The sequence below is a fragment of the Ciconia boyciana genome, chromosome 14 (genome assembly GCF_034638445.1).
Source record: "Ciconia boyciana chromosome 14, ASM3463844v1, whole genome shotgun sequence".
Taxonomy (NCBI): domain Eukaryota; kingdom Metazoa; phylum Chordata; class Aves; order Ciconiiformes; family Ciconiidae; genus Ciconia; species Ciconia boyciana.
In genome coordinates, this window is record NC_132947.1 from 14,848,837 (window position 1) to 14,860,682 (window position 11,846).

Sequence of the window (11,846 nt, forward strand, 5' to 3'; positions counted from 1 at the left end):
TGCCACAGTTAGCAGAGATCTACTGTTTGGTAATCTGCAGCCTGTCCCACAAGTCTTTCATCTTCCTCCACTTCATAGGTGGGGCGATGCTGAGAGAGAATCGGGACCAAGCACCAAGTGAAGCCATTGGAGAAGGCCTGCCTTTTGTTGTTCTACAGATTAGGCAATGAAGAGCATGTGAGATATGAACAACTGGAAACGAAAAAGATAACCTTATGGTTACAAGGAGCCACTAACAAGAGCTCCATCTTTGTCTAACAATGCCTCAATTTTAGGGTGCTCCTCTCTCAGTACCTCCCCTGCAACAGTTGCATCAATGCAGTATTTCTGGAACAGCAGCTGTCCCACCTGCTAAAAGGAAAGGAGAAGTACAGAACTAGAAGGGCCTGCACAGGTTACCAATCCTCCCAATAAGTCTGTCTGTCCAAGTTGCAAGTGTCTCTTACTGTAGTTTACTCAGTAAACTGCAACAGGATTTCCATCCTGAAGGGCAGAGTGCAGATTTTATGTAACTTTATAGCACTAGTACAGATTGAGACAAAACCAATAGTTTCTCAAAGCAACCCCACACCAGCAAAGACTGGACATTGACCCAGTTGTATTTAAGTATTTCACTAGCCACATGGATTTATTTATCCTGTACCTCTAACACACTCAAATGACTACAGCTTGTTTGTGCTTGCTCCAGACTCAACTTCCATCAGGCTTTAAGAAAGCCCATAATTTTTCTGCCCCCCACCCCTTTTTCTTTAAAAAGAAAAACTCTTTGTAACACTACTGATTTATCTCTTTCTGATCATTGCATACATCTGTCGAAAAGACACTAATATCACATTTAAAGGTTTGGATTCGTCAAATCAGCTGAACACCGAGAGGTTTCATGCCTTTCACCTGTGAAGAAAAAGACAGAAATGCAGCCTGGTTTCCATTAGAGGAAGGATCACAAGGAGCTCTCCCACTGTCTGCTGCAGGGACCAGCTTATGAACATCTGTTCGGCTGTCTCCTGCACCAAGGGAGAGTTGCATTTCAGCCTGAACCAAGTCCCCTTCCATCCTACCCTTATGCATGGAACACATACAGTGCAGCTGGTCCACCCTGAGGCCAGCTTCACTGACTGAGGTGTCTGATGCGGAGTTATGCAAGTGAGGCCCTAAAGGGAAGTTTAAAAGAGGAAGGAAATGGGGAAATTTCATAGGAAAATCATGTTCAATTCTGCAAGAAGAAAGACGTTCCACTGCAGGGTAAATCAAACCTTTGCTAGTCCACGCTCCACCTCAGTTTGCAGATGACTAAACTGGTTTCAGGCAGGAGGTACTGACCCACACTGATTCTACATACAGAGGAACTGAGAAATTTTCTGTTGCAACTGCTCTCCTCCCCCCATGCGATCCTTCATGCTCGACAGACATGCTAGATCTACAAATCTGAGCCTCCACCTCAAAATCAAAAGGTTTTCTGGACTGGTCATCAATCTCTCAGGCTAACTGCATATTCATAAAGAGGCCAAAGATAAAAGGTGGAGCACATCGCAGAGGAGACTTGTAGTCTCAGAAGTGAAGCTACAGCTAGTAATCCTTGCTCTTCCCCTGACAGGGAACCGCTCAGGCTTATTTTTATAGAACAAAGTAAGCTGTGGGCTCTGCATAAGCCTGTAAAACTTCAAAACAAACTCACAGTGAAATAAACAAGGTACCTCTAACCTGTAGACTTTTCTTTCTCTTTCTGAACACCTGTTTGCTATTCAGGCAACCAATCGGTTTGAGATTAGCAACTTTACAGCATTAACAGCTGATATCTGAATCACATTTTATGAACCAGCAGTAGCAGACTTTAATGGGAAGCTGTTTCACTTCATAATACAATTCACATTGTGAGGTATGACTTTGTCTGTTATGAAACTATAAAAATATATTCCCAGAGTCTGAATCAATAATTTAAACTGATAATGAAAATAGAATCAGGTGTTGTCTAGGAATACCTGTCCCAGTACTGCAAGTTTAGAGTTAAAGGATTGACTGGGGCAACTCAGGAGCGAGTGTGAGTTCTTCTTAGAGTTTCTCTTCTCTCCACCTTTCTCTGAAGAGGTGTCTTCAGGGTCTTTTGCACTTTCCCCTTCATCATGGTCAGAAGCCCTTTTTAAAGCAAATTTCTTGCTTTTCTTCAGTGAGTAAAATTCCCGCATCAAGTCTTCCACCTCCCACTGCTCCTCCTTACGCTTCCTACAGCAGTGCAGCGCAGCAGGGTCTATAGGATGAGCTTCAGTGTTGAAGACGTATCCTCCAGCATTCAAGATGCATTCTCCGTATGGTGTAATCACCACATCGAAGACTGATCCATCATTGTGAATGAAGTTGTCTGGGTCAAACAGCAGGTACAAGTATTTCACTGTTTCAGCCAAAAAGAAGGATTCCATGCGATTATCCAGTCTGTGATCTCTCAAGTCTTTGATCTACAAGAGAAGAAATACAGTGGGTTACAGTTATATCAAATTCAGTACGTTACGAACTTAAGGGGAAAAGGAAAACCAGCTTGCAATTCATTTCAGTTAAACAGCACACTATAGCACCAATTGACCCTGTATTTTAAACAGTTTTATGTCAACAAGGTTTCAGATGTTTTGAACTAGCATAGTCTAGAGATAAGGAACAGGAAACTAACAATCAGGAGAAATGCACTTCCTACCTGGATAAGGAGGAGGGCAGTGAGTAAGCTGCCCATCATTTCCCCCACTAAAAAAAAAAAGTCATAAGGCTTTTACCTACTTCCCAAATCACAATGCCTAATTCCCAATATTTATAAGGGTTTTTTTGTAAAATGGAGCTTGACAGTGTGTTTGAAATCTTCTATTAAATGATTTTAGAGAAATCACTCACTGCAGTTCTCTTGTGTTTGATCAGATTTTCAAGGCATAGTGGAAAAGCAGAACTACACACCTGGCAGGCAGACAGCCTGCATATGAGCCTTCCTGCTGAGCTGGAACACCTAGTAGCTACCAAGATACAGGAGGCAGGAGAAGCTTCTGATGCTTTCCCATTTTTTGGGCTCTGGTGCAACAGCCAGCGACAGAATTTGGCCCACTGTTCAGGCTGTGAGGGAAGTTACTACCAGAAACACGACCAGCGGTTACCAGATCAGCTTCAGAGAAATACCAGGGGTTTGTTTGAAAAAGAAGTCATGTTTCAACCACAGTGATTGCTTGACTCAATGGCAAAACATCATTCATGAGAATACTTTCTAAAAGCTGATTTTTAGCAGCCATTTAGCTGACTTAGTAGTTGATTTAGCACTTACAGTTGCAAATCCACAGTCCACCTTGCTGATTTTCTCTATTGACTCCACTGCGTCTCTTCCCAGTTCTAAGAGCGTGGGATCTCTTGTAGCACGGTACAGATACATTGCACTCTCAATCAGCTCTGCAAAAAACCCCCAAGCATTTGCAAGCATAAAGATTACCAAACCAGGTACACAGGGAAGACAAGATATTCCTTGAACTAATTTAACAACACTACTTTAAAATGATCAGGTAAACAGCCTAGCTTGCCTTGTATTTCCTCTGGCTCATACTTGAGCCAGAGCAAGTATACTTGCTTTTACTAAGGATGCGCTACAAAGAAATTCACTCTAACCAGACTGCATCAGCTCAGGTAAGAGTGAATAATGCTCCCCTTCCACTCTCTGAATGTGGGAGAGGAGCAAGAGAGAAAAGGATTAAAACTCAGTTGTCAAAAGAAGAAGAGAAAGATGCTTCTAGAAAGGATTACAAACAAGAAATTCAACCCCCAAAATACAGTTTTTAAACAATACTGTAAGCCTCTGAAACAGGGGTATCAAAAACACCACAAAAACAGGTACTATGGAAATACTCTATACAGGCAACATATGCACTGTGCTGTGTTTACTTACTAAAGAAACAGGTCTTTTTGGATGCTATAATACATTTGAAAGTTAATGCTGATGAGTATTTTTGGCAGAAGTGTGCAATGTGGATGTCACCTGAACACTCAGACCAAAAGGAAATTAATTATTTTCATTTACAAAAAGTTTTACTGTCGTGGTTTAACCCCAGCTGGCAACTAAGCACCACCCAGCCGCTCGCTCACCCCCCCCCAGTGGGATGGGGGAGAAAATCAAGAGTAAAAGTGAGAAAACTTGTGGGTTGAGATAAAGACAGTTTAATAACTGAAACATTATAATAATAATAATGATGATGAAAAGGAAAATAACAAAAAGAGAGAGAAATAAAACCCAAGAAAGACAATGATGCAAATGAAAAACAACCGCTCACCACCAACTGACCAATGCCCAGCCCGTCCCCAAGCAGCAGGCCCCTGGACAGCTTTTCCCTAGTTTATATAACATCATGTGGTATGGAATATCCCTTTGGCCAGACTGGCTGTGCCCCCTCCCAGCTTCTTGTGCATCTCCAGCCTTCTCATTCAGTAGAGCATGAGAAGCTGAAAGCGTAAGCACTACTTAGCAACAGCTAAAACATCAGTGTGTTATCACATTATTCTCACTGTACTGTCCAAACACTATACTAAATCCAAACCACAGCACGATACCAGCTACTGGGAAGAAAATCAACTCTATCCCAGCTGAAACCAGGACACTGACCTAATAATCAGGTGTGAATTTTTTTTTTTTTTGGTCAGAGTTGTAAAAAAACAGAAGAAAAGACAGATCATTTCATTGCAGTATCACAGACAACATATAATCCCTCTGAGCTTTACTAGTGCAACTAGAATTAGTTTATTTCAGGAACTCAACAGAACCAGAGTGCTCTATTCATACTCACTTTCACTTCCTTAATTTAAAGGACACAGGCAGTCGCATTAACGTTTCGCATGACTTTAAAACATCCCGTGTCAGACAGCCTAACACTTAAACATGTCAAATCCTACATTGTGAACCCAATTAATTAACAGGCCCCCTTTATATAGTAACACTATGGTTTGCTTCCTTTAAAAGGTAGCCCTACCTTTGTGAATGGCAGAAAGCAAAATGTGTAGCTTTGACTATGGAAATTGCTGGTAAAATGCACGCAGGAACTAAGTCAAAGCAAAACTGGGGAGGAACTTTTGGAGGGCAGGTGTTGCTAACATTTGATTGTACCACCAGAGCAAAAGCAGGAGTCCATGTTCCTTTTTATTTCATTTCTGCTTACCAGGCCTGAGTGGATATCCTTCTCTCTTGTCCACCGTATAGCCCTGGGGAATGTTGTAGAACTCAGGCAGCCCACCAAACTGCTTCCACACAGTGTAATAGTTGAGGAAGGTTCGCATGGCATTATCTACATCCCCAATTAGGCTCTGAGAGAGAGGAAACAATTAGCAAAGCAACATCCAGGTGAAGAAGAAACAGCACAGGAATTGATGCGTTAACACTTCTATAGTCAAAGCAAGAGATGGTGACAGAAATGGGTTGTTCAGCAGGTCTGAATGGTGTAAGTAATATTTAAGCATGATGCCTTAAGAACATGTAGGACTAAGGAGATAGGTGCTACTTTTTCTGTTGGATCACATTCCGCGCACCTAAATAATATGAAGTCTCTTGGATTTTTAGTTAACGGAAGGCTGGGTTTCTTCAGTCCACATTTCTTTTAGTCAATCACAGCATCCAGTCTACTTCAGCGGGGATAACGAAGTCCCAGACCAAATATAAGTACTGATGAGAAAGCAAACCTCTCAATGGGAAAGTATTCACACAAATAAAGCATTTACAAGGTGGCAGAAAAAGAAGTGTGATTTTCTTTTGCCTTATGTTCCCATCTGGACTATGAGACCACTGTCAGTGGAGTTTGCTACAACAAAACTGCCCTCCCATCATGCTTAATGGAAGACTTTTTTTATAGACCATAGATAAAGTCAACATCTGCTCTTCTACTGGCTCAGGCTACTGCAGATTTCACCAGAGATCAAAACAAACTTTTAAACCAGCACAGATAAGGGTTATATTTGTAACTTTTATATTAAAGACCGACCCAAGACAGATGAACAAAATCACCGTATGCTACTGGTACGACAGCTCTTACCTGTAGGCCTGGCCAGTAGGCCTCCAGGGACTGAAAAACAGGCATGGACACTGTTCCTTTGTACATCTGAACCCAGAGGTACCAGTCATCGAACTTTGTGTAATTTTTGATAGCTTTGTTATATTCTATAAAGAAACATAGATGGGTTCAAGTCTTTGTTATCACAGACTGTTCAAAAGTATTACAACAAGGGCTTCAGGAACAGTCTTGAATGTACCCTATTAGATTCTTCTTCTGCAGTCCCACGTGCAAAGTTTTTACAGGCGCAGTCAAGGAGGCATTCCTGGGACCCTTCACACAGAAAACAAACTGCTCACCTAGAAACATGGACATCAGCTCCTTGTCCTGCAGGAGAATGGCTCCTTTAACAAGGTATTCAAAGTAGGAGTCCACTCCGGCCCCAATGCCAGCATCTTGGGCCACCCACTTGGCAGTTACCACATCAATGTGGTTACCAACCTGGAAGAAGTGAGGGAGGAGGAAAGAGGGAGTTAAAGTGGAAATAAAGCTTATCTACTAAACAATAATTAGAAAAATCACTCCCAACACCACCACACAAGAAACCCTTGACCCTTTTTCAGACCGTCCATTTCACAGATTCCCAATGTCCACTCCAACTAGCATTTTCTCCATTACAAGACACATGTATCAGTATAATCAGAGAAGTACAAACTGTAGAAAACATAACTTTGGAATTTTATGCTTCCAATATAAATGCTGCACTGGCCAAAACAAAACACCATTATGCTACTGTAAAAATGCACAATTTCAACGTGATGTGTCTGGTCCTAATTCCAATCTTACAACAGAGTAGGGAAGGATGAAGAGGTACAAGTACAGAGGTGGAGCCCAAGGATGTCAAAGGCATGAGAGCTGCCATGCTAATATTTAAATAGATCCTTCAAACCTGGGACTCTTCAGCCTAGAAGCAGACTCAGCTGATGGAGAATAAAATACACAATCATGACTTGCCTAGCAAAGATGAAAAAAAACCCAGCTATTCAATTTCTTTATTGAACAAGGATTAGGGGTATAAACCAAAAATAAACAGATCACAAAGCAAACAAAAGGAAACTCTTCTTCATACAGCATATGAATAAATCTGTTCCACTTCACACATACAACACTAGGAGTTCACATAGGTTCAAAAAGCAGCTATAGAAATTAACTGAAGAAAGACTGACCAGTAGATAGCGAACACAGAGATAACACTTCTAGCTCTGGATATTCCTAAAACACCAAAGCTGTAGAGGCAAGATATCTTGGTGCACTTGCCATGCTGTTATTCTCTTCCGTAGGCCATTGTCCCACCAGGCGTTAGACAGACCTTTTATTTAATCTGTTGCAGCTGCTCTTACAAAGACTGCAATACCCAGCAGAAGGCATTTGTCTCCCAACCACATCTCTTATGGGACAGAACGATGGCATAATGTTGGGTTGCACTGCTAAAGCAGAGATCTGGGTGCTGCAGGTGATCAGGAACAACGTCAAACACGCGACTTCAGCCCAGTTATTAGCACTGTAGCTATTTATCTAGTTCTATCTCCTCTCTGTTTATGCTTTTTTATGCTTAGAATTGCATCCACAAAACTATACAAAAAGCAGGCCAGCAAATTCAAAGTCCATTCCTCACTCACCAGCCCAATATCCGAGCGATTTTTCCACAGTGCCTTCAAAGCCTTCCTGGCAACATCCTCGAACACTGGGTCACCAGTAAGGTGGCTTAAAGTGGCAAATTCCACTATAAATGTACCAATTCCAGCAGTACAGGTGACTGGGGTCTCCCCAGGGTTTACTCCATGCAGCAAGTTCACTGTTCCATATGGCATCCCAGTTGGGGTCTGAAAAGCTGAAACATAATATTTTTGGTTCACATGAGTGTTCACTGTTACGTTTGACAGACTGTCAAGCACACAAATAGACTGCACACAGGCAAGAAGCGGGACCGGAGCAATTGCCGTAACTGCAAAGAAAGAAATGAGAAGTAGAGTGTGATCCTGGGAGGAGCAGAGAGGGTACCCCAAGCTACACACTGTCCTGGGAAGGTACTGCAGATCTCTTCCACCTTGCCCAGAGCAGCAGACTGCATCCCTACTTTTGTTACAGCACAAGCAGGGTGGTCAAAATAGAACTAAACACAATGGACAGCAAAATGCAAATGCTGAGCTTGTGATTACTCAGTGGTAGCCCAGGGTGCACACCACACGAGGAAACAGTGCCGTGCTATCAGGGCACACATCCCAGCAGCAGCCCACAAAGGGGTAGATAAGGCTGCATCTTCTTGTCTTTACAAGCTGCTGTTTCACAGCCTTTATTTATTATTTATATTCAATATATTTCCCCTCAACAAGCAACAAACAAACTGATGTGTTAAGCACATACAAAGCTTGGCATGCATATATACAACTGGTATCATGCACTTCACGTTTTCCCCGCAAGCTAAACTTGCTTTGAGCTCAGGGAACACAGGACTGTTTTATGAGTTTACGCACCAAGCAGTGCCATCTTCATCAAACACACCGGTCACCTCATGAACTACAGCACAGCAACACAAACAAGTCAAGCCCTCACCCGGCAGGAGTTTGCGAGCTGCTTCCTCCGCCATCCTGAGGAGAGGTCCAGAGCACGGCCACCCCACTTCTACTTCAACGCCAGCCTTCTTCGACAGCAAGTGAGCGGAGAGGAGACCACCCACCACTGGAAGGTGCACAGTAAGAATCCCATTAAAGCGCATGGGGGAGGAATGCAATCTGCAACCAGTTCTATTTATTTGTATTTATCATGATGCAGAGGCAGTGTTTATGGAGAAGAAAAGCGAGATGGCTCATCTTTAACAGCCTAATTCAGTATGCCACAAAAGAAGAGTGGTTGGTTTATTTCTTCCTGCCTATTTGCAATGGGTAGCAGATATATATCTTACATTATTTTAGAAGCATCAGGTCCTACTTGCCCTACTATACCTGCACTGCCCTGCAGACAGGATATACTATTAAACTATTATTACACTGCCCTGCAGACAGATGATACTATTAGAAAGCTAATAGTATAATTAACACAAACCTCTGTGAGAGGAATTCTGTTTCATTTCTTCCAGATAGCTTAATGCTATGTTTGTGTAAAGTAATACAGCACACCCTGGAGAAAAATGTCTAGGCCAGTGTAAAGAATTTCAGCGTGGCCGACAGAGGCAGGGAGTTATCAGCCCTTTTCACAGCCTTGTCTACTGTCACATAACAAGCACAAACGCAGAGAAATTACAGTGCTGCAAAAACTGGCTCAGCAATGTCAGGAGAGGACAGGAGACACAAAAAAAGCATAACTAATGGTTTTGTTCCCTGCCAGTGTCTTTTAGTTGGACAGTACTGAAGCAGTTAGGTGTTCAGCTGGGTACAAGACTCCAAAGGCCTTTGTGATTTTCAAGAAAAAAGGCAAGTTTCACTTTACGACGCTAAAGCAAGAGATTAATAATCTCTATTCCAAAACAGTATGTAAAAAAGATAATATGCAATTTGTACTGTTTCAGTGGAAGAGATGTTTATTCCAAAGCTTAAAACCTGGCACCAGAATACTGAAACTGCCACGTCTACTTCTGTTTGTGTTGAGGCAGGAAGCCGAAAGGTGATGTGCAAAGACAAATAGGAAGTGACATTTGTTTGGGATTTTTCTGTGTGTTTACGTGTCCTGTTACACTGCATTACAAATTCACTCTGACTGCTACCTCGCGCTACCTCTGTGTACGGTTCAGTGACTCGTACAGGAAGGCAATCCAGCATAAACACCACGGAAAAACCCACCTCACCTCGAATGTTAGTTTCAAAGACAGATGCATTGACATCAATATCAAAATCCACCCCTTCCTGCAGTACGTTGACGACTCGCTGGAACTCAGAAACATTTCCCAAGATCTGCAGGGGGAGCAGGACAACAGAGAACAAGGCTCAGAGTTCATGGGAAAACAGAGGCGGAATTCAATGTTAGGGGATAAGTCTAGTTTTGTTTTACTATTTTATGAAATCATTAATTGCAAATAGTACTGAGAGAGCAACTGACTGTTTCGCCTCATTTCAAACCATTTTCTTTGCACACTTTAGGTCTTTATTCCAGAGTTAGAAGGGGACAGGGGCAGGGAGCTCCGGCCACCTGCCTCCCAGGGCTGGAGCAAAACCTCCACAGTCAATGGTAGCTGACTTTGTGTCACGACCGCCTAAGACCCAGGCGTGAAGAAGGAGGCCGACAGCGGCCTGGAGCGGGCTGAAGGCCGGGCTGCAGCCGCGGGCGCGCACGGGGCCGAGCCCCGGGGCGGGGGCAGCTCGTACTCACTAGCAGGGTGTCCAGGGCGTCGATCAGCGTGAGGGAGAAGCTGTGCGAGGAGAGAAGCGAGGTGAGGCCCGGCGGAGGGGCGGCGCCCAGCAGCGGGGCGCCCCGGGCCCGGCCCCGCGGCGGGCGGGGGCGATGCCCCGTCCCGGGGCGGCCCGTACCTGCCCCAGGTGTCCTGCCCGTCGCACGTCAGCGGCCGCAGCTCGTCGTAGGGGAAGGCGCTCTCCAGGTAGTGCTCGTAGGCGTGGTAGAACATGGCGCGCACCCGCTCCCTGAGGCACAAGCACGGCCCGCTCAGCCCCGGCCCGGCCCGGTCCCGCCCGGCCCCCCCGCCCGGCCCCGCACTCACCGGTAGGAAGCGACGTCCAGCCCCCGGGCGGCCGCGCCGGTGCCCGCCGGCAGCGCCGGCAGCCGCAGCGCCCACAGGCACAGCAGGGAGCCCAGCGAGCGCAGCGCGGCCATGGCCGCGCACGCCGCCCCCTCTCCGGCGCCCGCCGCGCCCCCGGCCGCCAGCCAATGGGAGCGGCCGGGGCGGGCGGCGCTTGCGCACGCCGCCGGAAGCGCCGTGCACCGCCCGTCTGCTTCCGGGGCGCGGCGGGGCAGAGCGGGGCGGGCGGCGGGCGCGGCGGCAGCGTGGCGGCGCTGGCGGCGGCCGCAGCAGCCGGCCCCGGCAGAGGGGGCTCCGGCCGTACCTCACCGCGGGCCGGAACTCCCCGTCACAGGGACGGGGGGAGCCCGGGGGCAGAAACGAGTCTCCTGGGCGGCTTGCAAGGCACGGGGGCAGCTGGCGGCACTGGAGGTGTAGCTCCCAGGCCTGACAATAAGTGTAACAAACGCTGGCGCTTTTATAGTCGTGATGCGTTACCAGCGATGGCACCGGCGGCCCGGAAGGCCCTTGTCCCACGTGGGAAGAGGAGGTGGTTCCTGGTGCTGCCTCTGCACGGTTCCTGGCTGGAAGCGGGGCTGGAAATGGCCCAGAATATTTGTGAGGCCATTGGGAGTTTCCCGGCCCGTAAGCCTGCCGCCTGAGAATCAGCTCGTGCTCTTTCTCCCTTTGCGTCAAATCCAGCTTTCCGTGAGGTTTGCATGGTGCGTGGGGACCTGCTCCCGGGAAGCCAGCGGCCAGGCCCGTGCGTGGAGTGGTGTGGTGTCACCCTGCCGTGCTGGAGGTGGGCTTCAGGTGCTGGCGTGCACTCTCCCATCGGGGCAGGACTGGCTCCGAGGCAGCCGGGCTCGCAGCAGCCCCGCTCCCCGCAAGAGGAGTGAGTCCCCTGGGGGCTTCGGTGCCGTGGCTCACGTCAGGGGAGATTTCAGAGCCCGTACTCCCGGTGTGGTTACACTAATTTTAGCACCCTGCTGTTTAACCAGCAGGTTACATGTTAACACCAGAGCGATTGGCAGGCATCTCTCTACACCTGCATCTTTAGAGTTGGATTGATGCCCAGTAAATCTTTCCCGTTCTTGCCCATCCATGCCCATAGGTGAGGAGGAGTGAGG

General features: G+C 46.3%; 1 protein-coding gene across 2 annotated transcripts; it reads right to left on the minus strand.

The window, feature by feature from the left end:
• Positions 1-662: 662 nt before the first annotated feature.
• On the minus strand, positions 663-10,857 carry EDEM2 (ER degradation enhancing alpha-mannosidase like protein 2). 2 transcript variants are annotated; one of them, XM_072879368.1, is made up of 11 exons: positions 10,699-10,857; positions 10,511-10,621; positions 10,353-10,392; positions 9,832-9,937; positions 8,604-8,729; positions 7,670-7,881; positions 6,350-6,491; positions 6,033-6,157; positions 5,166-5,310; positions 3,293-3,414; positions 665-2,450 (listed from the first exon to the last, which is right to left on the minus strand). In XM_072879368.1, exons 1-11 carry the CDS (start codon positions 10,809-10,811, stop codon positions 1,959-1,961), a joined length of 1,734 nt encoding a protein of 577 aa, XP_072735469.1. In that variant the 5' UTR covers positions 10,812-10,857; the 3' UTR covers positions 665-1,958. The 2 variants fall into 2 exon arrangements, with proteins under 2 accessions (XP_072735470.1, XP_072735469.1); XM_072879369.1 differs by lacking the exon at positions 10,511-10,621 and having other exon boundaries at positions 663-2,450.
• Positions 10,858-11,846: the final 989 nt, after the last annotated feature.

Excerpts from the sequence above, each read along its gene's own strand:
- EDEM2 (XM_072879368.1), bottom strand. The coding sequence starts at position 10,811 with ATGGCCGCGCTGCGCTCGCTGGGCTCCCTGCTGTGCCTGTGGGCGCTG. Across the intron at positions 10,393-10,510 it reads GGGCAGGACACCTGGGGCAG|CTTCTCCCTCACGCTGATCG; the intron begins GTACGGGCCGCC and ends CTCCTCGCACAG. Across the intron at positions 5,311-6,032 it reads CCTACTGGCCAGGCCTACAG|AGCCTAATTGGGGATGTAGA; the intron begins GTAAGAGCTGTC and ends CCTCTCTCTCAG.